This window comes from Pan paniscus, chromosome 17 (genome assembly GCF_029289425.2).
Source record: "Pan paniscus chromosome 17, NHGRI_mPanPan1-v2.0_pri, whole genome shotgun sequence".
In the NCBI taxonomy this organism is placed as follows: domain Eukaryota; kingdom Metazoa; phylum Chordata; class Mammalia; order Primates; family Hominidae; genus Pan; species Pan paniscus.
In genome coordinates this window covers 44343132-44360014 of record NC_073266.2, presented here as the reverse complement: position 1 = coordinate 44360014, position 16883 = coordinate 44343132, and the positions used below count along the sequence as shown (strand labels likewise).

Genomic DNA, 16883 nt, shown 5'->3' with positions numbered 1-16883 from the left:
AACATACACCATGGACACTTCCAAAGGAAGAGTGAGTATAGGAAGACAGAATTGGGATCTCTTACTACGGTAAGACAGAGTGTTTGGGGTCCTGGATCCCAGCCAATGCCTTCACTTACATTTCAACGTTTCCAAAACAGTTCTTGGAATTCCCACTTTAAAAATAAGGAAACAGACTCAGGAATGTTAATGGACTCTCTGTAAGAATGCTAGCTGTGCCTTCCCATATTTATTCATCTCTTAACATTCTTTTGCACTCTAGCCAGACTTCCAACCTACTACCCACACCTGTGACTCTGCCTGAGTGAGTCCACCCTGCCCGCCTGTAGAGCAGACTGGAATTGCCAGAACTCTCCCTGCAGAAACATTTAACCACAGCTGATAGGATTGTGTGGAATAACTCTGGGGAGATATGCTCTACATTTGTTCTGAGGGCTTCTCAGTAGAATTCAGCTCCTATTCCCACTGTGCTAACTTGCTCAATAATCCACCCTATATTCTGTGCCTTTCCTTTCTCAGTTCCCTACTCTCCTGCCAGTGTTTCCTGGAATCAACACTAAATTAATAACTTGCTGTCAACCCTTGACTTAAGGTCTGATTCTAGGGAGCCACAAATGATGACATTGTCCTAAAATCACCCAATTAATAGGTGGAAGACGTCGGCGATCTGACGCAAAAGCTAATGCTCTTCATACTTTGAAGCTCTATCCAGCCACCATGCTCCTGACCTCACAACAACTTTCTTCTCTCTTGTACTTCCAGTCTCCATCCCAGGGGAGCATTCCAACTCCCGTCACCGGGGATGACCCATGTCTCTGGCCCCCTGGTGCACCCAAGCCAATCCTGTTGCAGTGTCATCTTATGGACTCATCCCCCTTGCCTGTGTGTGGGGAAAAGAAAGAGAGGTCAGACTGTTACTGTGTCTATGTAGAAAGAAGTAGACATAAGAGACTCCATTTTGTTCTGTACTAAGAAAAATTCTTCTGCCTTGAGATGCTGTTTATCTGTAACCCTACCCCCAACCCTGTGCTCCCAGAAACAAGTGCTGTGTCGACTCAACATTTAATGGATTTAGGACTATGCAGGATGTGCTTTGTTAAACAAATGCTTGAAGGCAGCGTGCTTGTTAAAAGTCATCGCCACTCCCTAATCTCAAGTACCCAGGGAAATAAAACACCACGGAAGGCCGCAGGGACCTCTGCCTAGGAAAGCCAGGTATTGTCCAAGGTTTCTCCCCATGTGATAGTCTGAAATGTGGCCTCGTGGGAAGGGAAAGACCTGACCTTCCCCCAGCCTGACACCCATAAAGGGTCTGTGCTGAGGAGGATTAGTAAAAGAGGAAGGCCTCTTTGAAGTTGAGATAACAGGAAGGCATCTGTCTCCTGCTCATCCCTGGGCAATGGAATGTCTCGGTGTAAAACCCTACGGTATATTCCATCTACTGAGATAGGAGAAAACCACCTTAGGACTGGAGTTGAGACATGCTGGTGGCAATACTGCTCTTTAATGCATTGAGATGTTTATGTATATGCACATCAAAGCACAGCACCTTTTTCTTTACCTTGTTTATGATACAGAGACATTTGTTCACATGTTTTTCTGCTGACCCTCTCCCCACTGTTACCCTATTGTCCTGCCACATCCCCCTCTCAGAGATGGTAGAGATAATGATCAATAAATACTGAGGGAACTCAGAGACCATATGCTGAGCGCGGATCCCCTGGGCCCACTTTTCTTTCTCTATGCTTTGTCTCTGTATCTCTTTCTTTTCTCAGTCTCTTGTACCACCCCCCACCACCACCCCCCCGACGAGAAACGCCCACAGGTGTGGAGGGGCAGACCTCCCCTTCACCTGTGAAAATCTTTTTCTTGCCAATCCATGGCCATAACACATACACATAAAAAGAAAACTTGACATTTTGAAATTGCAACACAAGACAGCTGGTTCCTTCCTCTTCACCACATTCCAGAGAACAAGAAGAAGAACTCTGTCTAGCAACTGTATACTTTAGAACAAGGTGTCAGAGTCAGGGTGCACCCCTCCATTGCTCCTCCAAACCCTCCTGGACACACACATTGTTGTTGGCATTAACCTGAAATGCAAGGGGAGGGGAGGCTGGCTGACCAATACTAATTTCAGACAACTAAATACACGGAAATATTAAAGAGCCATATCCCAAATCCATTAGATATCTAAAATCCAATGAAATGTTTAAATCCTAATAGTGAAAACACCATTTATTCTACTTCTTTCCTGCCAAATATAATTTATTGGGTTTTGCTATTCCCATCCACATTTAATATGTACAGACACAAACCTAAGAAATAAAATAGTGAGGGCCAAACATTTTGAATGTATTTCATTTATCAAGTTGCAGCTCCTCATTAAGGCTTTGAGTTTCTTTAAAAAAACAAGATATTCTGCTAACTAATGTTTACTGGGTTAGAATTAGAGAACTGGACTACATTCCTGACTTCTCCATTCATTTTATAGAGTGACCTTGTGCAACTTATTACACAAGTCTATCTTGATTTATTTATCTGTAAATTTGCAAACAAAAGAATCATCTCATTTTTCCTACAAAACTTGGAAGGAAGATAGAATGATAAATCTATAAAAGCATATTGAACCCCTTGGGGAGTAGCCTTATCTACTTATATACATTAAGGTTATGTCAGTTTTCAGCTTCTGATGGTCTTGTCAAACCAGAGCACTATTTCCAATAGAAACTTCTCCTTGACATTCACATTATGTTACGTCCTCAGTCCTCATATTTTAAGCTTGTTTGGCTTCAAGCAGAAAAAAAAATAGGAATTAAATCCAAAAATGTAAAGAACTGGCAAATAAAATCATAGTTTCAATCCTTGAATCCAAGAGGACCATAGAAATTAGCTTTTTGGATCAACTTGAATAGCCTCACAACAGAAACAGCTGTTTTGTGTTGAAGCAGTTTAAATATTTTAAAGCTCATAGCTTGGAGAAGACTGTAATTCAGTAGTTTCTCTCTTTACCCACTCTCTTCAAGTGTTCACTGTTCCTCCCTGTTACCCATAATTGTGATTTCTTTTCTTCTGTTTTCTTTCTTTGCCTTTGCCTCCACTTAATTTTATCTTTTCTCTTTCCCATTTCTGTCTCTCAATTGTCTTATCCTTCTCTTTTTTTCTCACTCATTTTTATTGCCATTGAACATTTAACTTTGCTACATGTTGTGAGAGAGAAGGAAGAGGAGAAAGAGATGAAAAAAGCAGAATAAAAAACAAATACTTACCTAAAAACTGCTTATCATATAGAAATTGCTCAAAAATATTCAGTGCCTAAATCAATAAAAATATCTAATATTTATGGAGAACATATTTACATTAAGGAATCTCTACAGGCATTTCCTATCATCCAACAAGGTAGATGTTGTTATTATCTTCATTTTCCAGATAAGGAAACTGAAGCTCAGAAAAACAAAATAAGATAACCGAGGTCACCCAGAGAGAAAACAACAGAAGACACATAACCAGTTCTGTCTGACTCAAAAATCCATGTTCTTAACGACCATACTCGCTTGTAACAGGCATATGCCTGGTGCTTTCCTGACATCAGTTCATTTAATGGACATTAAACAAGAAATAGATTGCTTGATATATGATGCAGCTGAAAAAAGCCAGACATGACTAAGACAGAGATTCGAGACACCAGCTCCAGCAATAGCTGTGTTAACTTGGCACATTATTTAAATTCTCTGAGCTCAGGTTCTTAATCTGTAAAATGAGCTTATCTGTATCTACTCTTCTGTTTGATGCAGTGATTAAACCAGCTTGCTCCATGCCCTAGTCTATTAACTAGGCAAACAAAATGGAGAAGAATATTCAAGAGAGAGGAAATAAGTCACAGAGACAGGAAATGGAAATGATTCTGCCTGGCTCATAGTTTCTCCCAGATACCCTCCCTCACCTGCGAGCCAGGATTCCTCTTTCATGTTTTCCTGTGCCAAATTTTTTCTTGCCCTTTAATGCACCAAGTTTTTTCTCCATCTCATTACCTCCCATAAGTATAACTTTGGTTTTCTTATTTGTATCTCCCTACCCCACCCTGACCACAAGGATGCTCCATAAGATCAGGGACCAAGTCTGTCTTTTGCTAGCTATACCACCAATGCACAGCCCAGTGCCTGGAGCACAGTTTGTGCTCAGAAAACACATGTTTAATGAATAACTGAAGGTGGAAGGGCAAAGGGTGAGGATGGAGAGCGAGATGGGGCAGATAGCACTGGATATTAGGACTCCATACTCACATTCTTCCCAATTGTCCTCAAGGTCTGTTGGAAATGCAGTCGCAGTCTTCACCCCTCTCATAACTATGCCATCAGCTTCTGAAGCCCTGGAATCAAGATTTAAGAGGAGTAGCTGTGGCACAGAGGGACCCAGGAGAGACATACTGACCTGTGTCCCCAGAAAAGACTGACTTTTGAGCACCCCACCCTCTCCCATCATTTATCTTATCAATGACTGGAGACAATTAGGTCTCCTTGATGGTGTGAAGAAATATAACTGCACTTCTATCTAGATTCAAGGTAAATCACAGAAGATACATTATTAAGAGTAATATTATAAATTACTCCCTGGGCAGTGCCTTCAAGGCCCATGAATCCAGGTGCACCTCCACCAGCCAACAACTCCTGAATCTATACCCAGCTTTTCAGTCCTGCTATCTACCTCCAGCTCTCTAAGCACCTTAAACTCAAGAGGTCTGAAATTGAAGATAGTGAATGCCCACACCCACCCCAGAGCCCCCATAAAAACTGCTACTTCTATTTCTTCTCTCAGAGAGGAAATGGGGAGCCATTCTTTACACTTCTGTCACCCTTATGCTTTGAATCTGAGCAGTTTGTCTCAACTCCCTTTTTCTTCATTCTTACCCCATTGTCTTAGTTCCTCTCCTAAGGATTCCTGATGGACAATCATAATCATCTTCCAGAAGATCCCTCTGCCCCCAGGCACACCTCCCCACTGCCCCAGAATGTTTGTTTTAAATCGTGAATCTTGTCACGACCTTATTGAAAATCCCCATCATATATGTGGTAAAGTCTGACTGTTTATATCAGCCCAGGCCCTCCTGGAATGACGCCCAACCCCTCCTGCCTCTCCCTGTCATCTGAGTCTGGCCCCCAAGCAGACTCGATGTCAGGATGTACAGCCCTTGCCATCTCTGGCTTGTCCACCTGGTAGCTCCTCAGTCATCTTCCCAGGCTCATCTCAGGCATCAGCTCCCTTGTGAAATTTGCCCCCAAAAATCTCTCCAGAAAAATTAAGCACTTTTTTCTTTGTTTCCAAATACCTGACCTACCCTTTTATTATAGCAATTGTCACATTTTTTCATAAACTGCTTATTTTCATCAGATCAATTAAACTTTGGTTTCCTTGAAGGGCCACAAATTGTATCTATCTCATCCTTATTTATATAATGCTTAAAACAACATACAGTAGTAATTCCATATATGTGCATTGATGAAAGAATGATCAAAGTCTCAAGTTTTATAGTTTCCATAGGATCCACAATAGTATATAAGGTCTTACAAATGTACAACACTTATCAACAGTATAAAACCAATGTGAATTTGTTGCCTGAATAAGGAGCAGTACAGGAATGATATTCTTTGCTTCAATCAAATTCAAACATATGTTATTAATGCAAGATAGTGTTCTTGATGCTAGTGGGGGTTATATAGATTTAAAAGACTGCACACTGACATTTAATGAAATTAAAATAGAGAGATCATTACCTAAACAATTAACCCTAACAACTACCTAGAATAAAATAAAACACAATAAACAGAGGACTTAACACTCAAACTGGGCCAGTCTTTTCTTTGTATCCTGGACCCCCATTTCTGCTCTCCCAGCTTCCAATAGTATCTTGCTGGAGCCTTTGCCACTATGGTAATAGATTAATTAATTGTGCAGTTATTTGCTTAATATACTTTTCCCTATGAGAATACCAACTCTATATGAATAAAGTCCACACTTGTCTTATAAACCCCACCATCTCTGGCATCCAGCACAGAACCTGATGTACAGGAGGTGCTCAACAACTTTGACGGGGAGAAAGAAAGTATAATTCATATCAGTGTTGAGGATCAGATAAGAATTCACAGAGGAGATATGCTTGATACAGAAACCCTTAAAAATAACAAGAATTGGCCAGGCGCAGTGGCTCATGCCTGTAATCCCAGCAGTTTGGGAGGCCGAGGCGGCCGGATCACCTGAGGTCAGGAGCTTGAGACCAACCTGGCCAACATGGTGAAACCCCGTCTCTACTAAAAATACAAAAATTAGCCGGGTGTGGTGGCATGCGCCTGTAATCCCAGCTACCCAGGAGGCTGAGGCAGAAGAATTGCTGGAACCCAGGAGGCAGAGGCTGCAGTAAGCCAAGATAATACCATTGCACTCCAGCCTGGGCAACAGAACAAGACTCCATCTCAAAATAAATAAATAAATAAAAATAACAAGAATTAGGCTTTCAAATTTATTGCAGACTTAATGAACATTCCACACATTTTTCCATATTTTTTTTAGATACTCATTTTTTTAAATCTGTAGTTACATGTCTTTCAGCTAACTCTGCAATATCTACTCTTTAAGGATATTTATGGAAAACTATAGCTTTCCTCCATAGCTTACAATTTAGCTGCAGTTAAAAGAGTTTTTCCAACAAAACAATCAAATAACTTTGGAAGCTGGAATAAAATTACTTTCCTCACAGGAAGTACAGACTAAGTGCTATAGTCATTTCAAAGGGAGTAGAATCACTCACTGGAGACCTGGGTGGTTGTCATGGAGAAAGTAGGATTTTTACATCAAACTAGAAGATTTTGAAAGTCCCAAGAAAGGAGGAGACCATGAGTGGGGGCTGCCAAGAGCCCAGATAAAAGCAAGTGGAGGACAGGGCATGTGTTAAGAGAGAAGCAAAAAAAGAAAAAGGAGAAGAGGCTCAGCAGCACCAGGCTGCAAATGCCAGCAAAGGAATGGGGACGTTCACTGATACTAGAGGATCCAGTTCAAAATGTTAAGAAATAAAAAACAAAATGTTTGGGGAAGAATAATTTACTAATAATTGCAGGGACACTAATTAGGAGGATAATGAATATCCAATTGGGGGTAATTAATTTAGAAAGATACAAAAAAAGAAGTATTATGAGATGTAAAATAGCCAATTTACTTTCCCATTGTTAAAGCATCTCTCAGATTTTGTGAGTGGGTGACAGGAAAGTAATAGGACCTTTTCAAAAATGGAAAATAACACAGGGGGAGCCACTCTTGAAGGCGACAGGATAATTTTGGCTTTATATACATGTTTGCCTCAGGGACAATCAGAATAAAGTGTCCCAAGGAAAATGGAGATGTAAGATTTTACTCTTTTACTATTGTTGTGAAGATGATGATGATGATGATGATAATGGGACTTTGTTGGTATGAGCTTTAAATTTGAAATGTCATTAGCTATGATTTTAGTAATGCAAACCCCTTAGTCATGGAATCTTTGCTGTGATTGGAAGAAAATGGAGTTGGGTGGGGGCTGGGAGGGATGTCATCGAACCCGAATAACAGATTTTATAAGGTGGATGACATTGAGATGAGGAGTTCCAGGAGAAGGTCTGGTGGCCACCCTTGTGGGTCGCTGGTGCCATTAATTTAGAGAATTAACCCTTTTCCCATATCTCAATTTGGTTAGACTAGAGGAAACTTACTAGCACTCAGTAAAACAGGAGGACACTAATTTATATTGAGTGGTGAACCTTTCCCTCATGCAGTTATCTCCCCAGCTAAACTAGTCTTTAGAAAGTTGCTTGGAGATCCAAGACTTCCAGCAAAGAGAAATGGATAAACAAGAAAGACATTGCATCTAGTCTGCATGAGGGCTCATGTGACATTCCTACTCTACATCCAAGTTATTTCTCTTCTTACTGAAATATACAAGTCCACTACATTTGATGTCTTTCTCCCCCAGATAGGATGAAAGGAACTTTTCAAGGCTTGTACCTTTTTTTATACTTTCCTTTCTTATATTCTAGTTCAGTAGTCCCCAAATGCTATGACTGCCACTGGAGTACCTGGGGATCTTGTTGAAATTAAAGTCAGGGGCCTTACACTCAGACATTCTGATTCAGGATGTCTGCAGTAAGGCCTGGGAATCCGTATTGCTGGCAAGCCCTCGACAGGTTTGGAGACAGCGTTGAGTGACTTTGAACTGATCTGATTTGGCAGGCAGGTTAAACACGAAGCCTCCACATCTACTTTACTGCAAGCAGATTCCCATGTGCTTATTTTATTTGTTTTCTCTTTTGCCAAAGGTTTATTTAAACACAGATTCTCATCACCTTAACAAGAATTGGTCAATTGTTTATTCAAGTTTAACTTGACCTTTTGGTCAATGTTGTTTTTCTTCAACAAGGTCATAAAACAGTTGTTTAGAAGACCACTATTAAATTATAAACACATTTACTTATTCAAGAATTATTTCCTTAACATCTTCTGTGCGCCAGGCAGTGTGCTTAGTACCACAGAGAGCAAGAAAGATAAGACCTCTCTGCAGTTATATTCTAGTGCAATGGAGGTAGAGTGGGGTGAAAAAGACAACAGAGAAGGAAATAAATAAAATCATTTCTCAGTGTGATTAGTGCTATGAGAAAAATAAGCAGGGTTCTGTAGGAAATATTTTGGAAATAACCTAGACAGGGTGAATAGGGAAAGCCTTTCTACAGAGGTGACTTTCCAACTGAGAGCTGAAGAATGAAGAGCCAGTCATGCTGGCTGTTAAGACCTGGGTAACAGTGAAAAGTGGTCAAAGAATTGCAAACCAGGAAATAACACTGAACAGGAAGGTGAGACAAGAGTGGTCAGACAGATGGTGGGAATAGTAAAGGCTCTGGTGATGACCAAGTTTGATGTGAAGTGGAGAGCTCCTCTGTTAAAAACAAAGTAGTCAAGGAACTGAGAGTTGATTGGATGTCAGAGTCACTAAATGTAATGACAGGAGCTGAGTTAGAAGCTGGAGTGTGTAAAGTGGACAGATCAGTGATAAAGGTAGATGATAACAAGAGGAGGGGGAAAGGGAGACTTAAGGAGAACACATTGATTTCACAGAAACAGGGGGCTTTGCTGGGTGATGTCCTGGAAGCAGCCGTGACCTCCAGGGAAATCACTCCCTATCTTCTGGCTGGAGAGACAAGTAGTTCAAGGAAGTCAAGTTTCATCTACTTGAGAAAGTGCAAGAGACACAGAGTGTTGGGAGTCAGCCAAGTTTCATTTACAGAGAGTCTTGGAAACAAACATTCCAGAAACCCCTGGAGATTAAAGGGGAATTTGATGGCCACAAAGCAGAAAGTCCAGAGGCCACAGGGGAAGGTGGATTTTATTTTTATTTCTGATTGTCAAGCAGAGAAGAGACCTGGTGACGGCATATGTAGGGACACACAAATTATAGTCTGAATAATAATGGACAAATGGGGAGGCTTTAAATTCACCAGGTCCCTGGGATTAAAGTACTATAACTACTACTGCTGCTGCTGCTGCTAAAACAACAATAATAGTAGTTATTATTTATAGCAGTGTAATAGTATAAATATCATGGCAGTTTTATATTTGGCCTGTGCTAAGTACTTTCCATGCATGTGCACCCATAACCCTATGGTCTGTCAAACCACAGTCAAATTTTATATTTTCAGTGACAACTTTATGTACTACAAATCACTGATCAGAGTAAAGAAGTACAAAGGGCTTTGAAGTAATCCTGGCAGTCTCTGGAGAAGATAGCAGACAAATGGTTTTAGAGTTAAAACTCCAAATAGACGGTCCAATGGTATGGAAGATTTGGAGTGGCCATTTTAGGGGGTGATATGGTTTGGCTGTGTCCCAACCCGAATCTCATCTTGAATTGTAGCTCCTATAATCCCCATGTGTCATGGGAGGGACCAGGTGGGAGGTAATTGAATCATGGGGGTGGGTTTTTCCCATGCTGTCCTCGTGATAGTGAATAAGTCTCACAAGATTTGATGGTTTTATAAAGGGCAGCTCCCCTGCACACTCTCCCTCTTGCCTGCCACCATATAAGACAGGCCTTTGCTCTTCCTTTACCTTCTGCCATGATTGTGAGGCCTCCCCAGCCATGTGGAACTGTGAGTTCATTAAACATCTTTTTCTTTATAAATTACCCAATCTCGGGTGTGTCTTTATTAGCAGCATGAGAACAGACTAATACACGGGGCTATACACGGGGCTATAAACATTGGCATATGGTATTCAGGGGGTTATTCACACAGTCCTCTTGCACTAGAAAAAAAAGCAGTGCCCTTCAACCTCAGCTGGTGGAATGACCATGATGTCTGGAGGTGGCTCCATGAACAGTGCTTCATTCCTCTGTTCTATTGCTTAATTTGCTAGAAAATTACTAATTATCCTTGAAGACCTAATTCCATTTATTCATTCACTTGTTCATTCCACAAATATTTGAGAGAAATTATTATAGGCTGTAGACCATTCTAGACACTGTTGGGGATACAATGGTTAAAAATTGTGTACACACACACACACACACATATATCTGTACTATATATATATATGCAATGATGTGTATCATGTATATATATATTTGCAATCATGTTTATATTCCCTAGGAAACTTTCCCCACCACTCCTTCCACCTCTAGGCTGATGACACCATACATTATGTCCACAGCACAGAATTTATTCATTTACTTTTCCAATAACATGCTGACAACCCTATATGTATATATCCAGTCCATTCCTTTCCACACCATCCTTTTCAAGTCTAAGTGAGACCATGTTACTTTTCTACCCAAAGCCCTACAAAAGTTCCCTAGTTTACCCAGAGTAAAAGCCAAGGTCCTTAAAATTTTCATCCCTACCAGAGGATGCCACCTTGTAAATCCCGTCTTCCATGTCTTCTTTTACTGTGAGAGTTGTAGGAAGGATGTGGCAAGATGAACAGTATGTGGTAAATGGACTCATTCATCCTACTGAAAAGATAACTACATTTTTGCTCTGCCTTGATACAGTTTTATAGAGCAGAACGTCAAGTAGACTTTTCTGGATTCCTCAGTCATTCTTCACTTGGGAAAAAGGGAAGGTCTCATATATGAATGAGACTGTATACTATGATCATAATAAATTCTTAAATTATTGTGATAAATGCTTTAGAAAAATAAAATATTTTCCCAGGAAAAAAAATACATGATTTTTGCAAGCACTTAGAAAACTGAAGTGGTCATCGAGATTTGTAATTAGCCTTGCCAAAATTTTAAGTTGTAATTTATGATTTTGAACTATTCTGTGCATTACAGAGTGCTCCCTAAAAACAATAAAAGTTTCAATCTCAAAACATCTCCATTTTGTATCTACATTCAGGTGCACAAACTAAAACAGTACTTGAAGATGACATACTTATTAATATCCCAAAAGTCATAGATGCTCAGAATGGTTGAGTTACATTCTATTGCATTACAGGCAAAGCCAGGACAAAAATCCAGGGCTCTTTCCTCCCTATCCTGTAGATGCCATTTCTCATTGCTACATTTTCTGTGAAGAAGCTCACTACAAAATGTATGTTCAGCATGCCTTGCTAAATTGTTCTGGCAGCTTGTATGAAATATGCTCTCCTTGATACTATTTTAAAACAAATATGTGAAGTTCCTTATCTAGTATACCCACACTCGTGACTGTGCTTTCAACATTTCTCCTTCTTTATTTTAACAGAACCCCAAGTTTCACATGCCTGAGGATGTACGAGAAAAAAAAGAAAATCTTCTACTCAATTCTGAGAGATCTACTAGGCTCTTAACAAAGACCAGTCATTCACAAGGAGGGGATCAAGCTTTAAGTAAGACCACAGGGTCACCAACAGAGAAGTTGAATGAAAAACGTCAAGGAGCTAAGACTGTTTTTAACAAGTTCAGCAAGATGAATTGGCCAGTGGACATTCACCCTTTAAACAAAAGTTTAGTCAAAGATAATAAATGGAAGAAAACTGATGAGACCCAAGAGAAACGAAGGTCTTTCCTTCAGGAGTTTTGCAAGAAATACGGTGGGGTGAGTCATCATCAGTCACATCTTTTTCATACAGTATCCAGAATTTATGTAGAAGATAAACACAAAATCTTATATTGTGAGGTACCTAAGGCTGGCTGTTCCAATTGGAAAAGAATTCTGATGGTACTAAATGGATTGGCTTCCTCTGCATACAACATCTCCCACAATGCTGTCCACTACGGGAAGCATTTGAAGAAGCTAGATAGCTTTGACCTAAAGGGGATATATACCCGCTTAAATACTTACACCAAAGCTGTGTTTGTTCGTGATCCCATGGAAAGATTAGTATCAGCCTTTAGGGACAAATTTGAACACCCCAATAGTTATTACCATCCAGTATTCGGAAAGGCAATTATCAAGAAATATCGACCAAATGCCTGTGAAGAAGCATTAATTAATGGATCTGGAGTCAAGTTCAAAGAGTTTATCCACTACTTGCTGGATTCCCACCGTCCAGTAGGAATGGACATTCACTGGGAAAAGGTCAGCAAACTCTGCTATCCGTGTTTGATCAACTATGATTTTGTAGGGAAATTTGAAACTTTGGAAGAAGATGCCAATTACTTTTTACAGATGATCGGTGCTCCAAAGGAGCTGAAATTTCCCAACTTTAAGGATAGGCACTCTTCCGATGAAAGAACCAATGCTCAAGTCGTGAGACAGTATTTAAAGGATCTGACTAGAACTGAGAGACAATTAATCTATGACTTTTATTACTTGGACTATTTAATGTTTAATTATACAACTCCATTTTTGTAGTTTGCATTCATTTTCTAAAACCCTGTATATACTTAATGATGATAAGTTCAAATCAGCTGTAATTTTTCTATAATTCTCTGTATGACAGAAATTTAACTAAGTGCAGTTGTCTTGATTTAATGTAGATTTTTACCAAATAGTATGACACCAATTGGCACAAAGTTATAGGAAAATCACCTACAGGAGATGTAAACAACTTGAGTTGCTCTAAAATGTTTGGAAAAGAGCTGCTTTTGCATTATGAATTATATTGTTGAAGCAATAACCTAGCCAGCTGTTGCATTAGCTAAAGCAGCCTCTTGCAATGGTAGGAAAAAAGGATCTCAAATAGCATGAGTGTATGTCTATATCCTGGAATTTATTGTCTAAAATGCATGAATATATTTTTAGCAGTCTGTGGCATATTAATCAAACTGTTGAATTGTTTTCTTACACCCTGGTAATCTTTCTGTCAACTATAATGATAAATCCATTTTGAAGTGATATTTTGGACTTAGGCATTTTACTTTAGATTGGAAGGCATTATGTGATTTACAATATGAGAATATAGCAGAAAAACCAGATGAGGCTGTGGCTTTTTATATTCAACAGCCAATAAAAAATGCACAACATGCTAAGATCAAAGCAACAAAAGCAACCTTCTTCTTCCAGAAAAACTTAAGGGAATTGATTCTGTTTTCTTTCGAGCCTTCCACAAAGAGACAAAATGAACACAAGCACTAACGGTCTACAGTTCTGAAGCAGGCAGTTGAGAAGCTTAAGTCTCATCAGATATAAATGTGCTCCTAATTCTGGTTTAATTGAGCAGGGGGGAAATTGTTTCAGGATGGAATAATCATCAAAAACAAAAGTTGCCATTCTGAATATGGAACTCAAACAATAACAAAGTTTTATAAGTATATTATTTGAATCAAAGCATCATGTGCATAGCTTTATATGTGGAATACGCCCTAAGAATAGCTTTTGTTTTCAGTTTAATTATTCAGCTTAGGAATGACTTTTTAAAAACTAATATACCACTTCAAAGATAGGTTATGTTCCAGAGAATAAACATAAAAAGAGCCCCTAGAAATGTGTTTAATAGGCTTATGCATAAGTAAATTAATGTATTTTCTTGTTAAGTTTAAATATTCTATACTAACAAAGTCAGATACCATTGCATTCAAATATTAAATCAAAGTCCTTAGAAAAATAGGTCCATGTGTCACCCTTATGAATAGTTGTAATGCATTTTGGAATTTTTTTCCAAGGGATCCTAAATTAGATCCCTTGGGGGAAAAAAAGGGATCATTTTGGATGGGAAACATTTGGATGGGAAACCTACTTTAATTGGTCGACTTTTACCCCGAGTTAAGAAAATCACAAGTCTTTCAAACCCTGCTTAAATGCTTTTCCTGAACATCTTCCTCTTCCTAAGCTATCATTTTTTTCTTATCAGTAAATATTCAGTAATGGCTTTCAAAGAACAGTAGGTATTAATAGTTGAATGTTAATAGACCAAGATAGTTGCAGTCTTACTTATTTCATTTTGATTTTCTATTTCATGGCTGAGTATTCATGAATTGCTTCACTCCTTACACACACCTGCCGTGTCCCATCTGTGTCTCCCAAGGAGTGAGTAAACCGCAATGGGCTGAGAGATCAAAAGTATTAAACCTTCTAATCCAACCTTTTACTACTTTTCCATGCCATTAACTCTTGCCTCTAGACCATACACTTAAGCTGTGCTCTCAGTTTTTAAGATGTTTTACTCTGGAGTAATCTAAATTACATAATTTAAAATTTTGCTGCACCATGTAGAGTAGATTCCTAGTAATTTAGGGAAATTGAAATTATCTTTTTATGGAGAGAGAAAATAGAAAATATTCCAGAAGCCTGAAATTTTATTCCTAAGAAACACAAAACTTGCTTTATATGAAATCCGCTATAAAGAATAAAGGCAATTTCCTCAAAAGTATTCCTAAAACTATATAAGGAACAGACAAAGAACTTTCAATAGCTTTAGAAGGAAAAAAAATGGAAACAACAGTCCTACCTCTCTTACTGGCATTTGTAATGCATTGGGCAGGGTGGAATGCATACCTATATAAATGTTTGGCTTTGATGGTGGAGAGGAGGGATGAGCGGAAGAAAATGATACCCAGTGTTCTCTACGGAAAGCTGTAATGTACCTTTTGCTGTATATGTTCCTTTCCTGACCCTTTCCAACGAGCCCATGTCACCATGGGTCATTCTTTTCCTAAATGGGCTCTATGATGCCAAGTGACACCCTGTGTAGTTGCAAGTTCCAAAAGCCATGCATGTCTTTGTCAAATAAGAACAAACTTTTTATGTACCTGCTCTTCATTTTAGATGGCTTATTTTCATGTTAGGACCAAAGAAGCCAGTCATCATCCTGGATTACTTGTGAGTTTAAAACCAAACTCCATTTTTCTCTCCTGACTTATTTGGCCTTGCAGACCAGCTCACATTCACCTTTGTCATTTCTGCCTGTGCATAAATCCAGGTGGGAACACCACTGTTCTTTAGGACCATCACAATTTCATGAATTTAATTCCTAAAGGCAAGTGACCAAATCCAGACTTATCTTCCAGATGTCCAAAGTTCCCATTTTAACATTAGGTGCAATTATAAGTCCTCCAATTAAACCCTAAGGATCCTATTTGTTTTTATAGGCAGCAGTAACACAATGGGCAGACCCCTTCGCTCTGTTATTCCCCGTCTGGAATTACTATCAGGGTAACAAGTTGGCAATTAAATCCAAAACCACAGTTACGTAACCTGTAAACTATCTATAGATGTGCAATATTGATGTGATTGTGCCCAGAAACTGCCATAAACTTCAATGGAAACATATGTACAGGACATCCAGTTTTCGGATTTTCTCAAACATTTGGAAATATCCATTAATTCAATGGAAATGTGAGGCCACTTGCTAGATGTCTATAAAACATTCTGTAACAGAAAATAATAATATTATTATCATTAGGGAATTAGTAGTTCTAATTCAAGAACTACTTGTATGTCGTTTTTAATTAGAAAGAGGAAAAATACTTTTACATTTTATTGATGTATTATTATTCTTATCTCCTAAAATGTATAGTGGTTAGCAGAAGGTATATATAAGAAGATGCAGAGAATTTTGAATATTAGAGTGCCCTTTGAAAAGATCACTTGCTGAATTAATAGAACTTGGGATTAGGCTAGGACTACAGTAAACGTCTCCCTCCTGTGCATTCTCATATGGCCTCTCAGGGCATCCCAGCCTCTAGGCCTTCATGGGGCGTAGTGAAGCAGATGTTTTGCCCAGGGCTAACCCTCCCAAGATGCTCTGATACTTGAAAAAGGATTGGCCAAAGGCGTTTAATTATAGCTCAACTACCTGAGAACCTTAGGCCAAGGCTAATTCAATTTAGTCCTACATTTAGGCTCATACCTTCTCAATCTCAATCATGATCATTATACAGTAATCGTATGCATGATCCTAGCTAACACTTATTCAATACTTACTGGGTGTCAGGCACTCTTCAAGTAGTTTACATGCATTAATTTAATCTCCATAGCCAGTCTAACATAGGTACTATTATGTAGCCCTCTCCCTTTCCATCTATCATAAAGGAAAGTAAAGCAGACTATAGCTGAGTAACTTGCCTAAGGAGACAGAGATGATAAGTAGGTCAGAAGCCAGGATGAAGCCAAGCAGCAAATACCACTACCAAACTCTTTGCTTAGAATATTACAAACCAATATTTACTTTTGCTTTCTGTTACCTCTATTCAGGATAGGTAGAGGCAAAAACAATATATTGGAATCCTGAAATTTTTTCCATACAAATATGGGTGTCTCTCTCTGTGTGTGTGTGTGTGTGTGTGTGTGTGTGTGTGTGTATTTAGCTAGTTAGTTACCACATTTCAAATCAGCTTATTTCTTTATTCCTGCTGAGTTAAACTGACAGGTTCAAAGACTTTGGAAGAAATTAGGTTTCCTCCCCACAACTTTTTTGTAATCCTTAGTTAATCATGGGAAACAATG

General features: G+C 39.0%; 1 protein-coding gene and 1 long non-coding RNA gene across 7 annotated transcripts in view; one reads left to right on the top strand and one right to left on the bottom strand.

The window, feature by feature from the left end:
- The window catches only part of CHST9 (carbohydrate sulfotransferase 9), a 269480-nt gene extending 256146 nt beyond the window's left edge, over positions 1 to 13334 (top strand). For all 6 annotated transcript variants that reach the window (XM_055102565.1, XM_055102564.1, XM_057300453.1 and 3 more), the window contains one exon: positions 11760 to 13334. In XM_055102565.1, coding sequence (XP_054958540.1) covers positions 11775 to 12851 — 1077 coding nt within the window. In that variant the 5' untranslated portion in view covers positions 11760 to 11774 and the 3' untranslated portion in view covers positions 12852 to 13334. The remainder of the gene's footprint in view (positions 1 to 11759) is intronic.
- The window catches only part of LOC100971672 (uncharacterized), a 76273-nt gene that overhangs the window by 39456 nt on the left and 19934 nt on the right, over positions 1 to 16883 (bottom strand). Inside the window, exon 2 of the long non-coding RNA XR_008621921.2 lies at positions 4284 to 4369. This is a non-coding gene — a long non-coding RNA (uncharacterized LOC100971672). The remainder of the gene's footprint in view (positions 1 to 4283; positions 4370 to 16883) is intronic.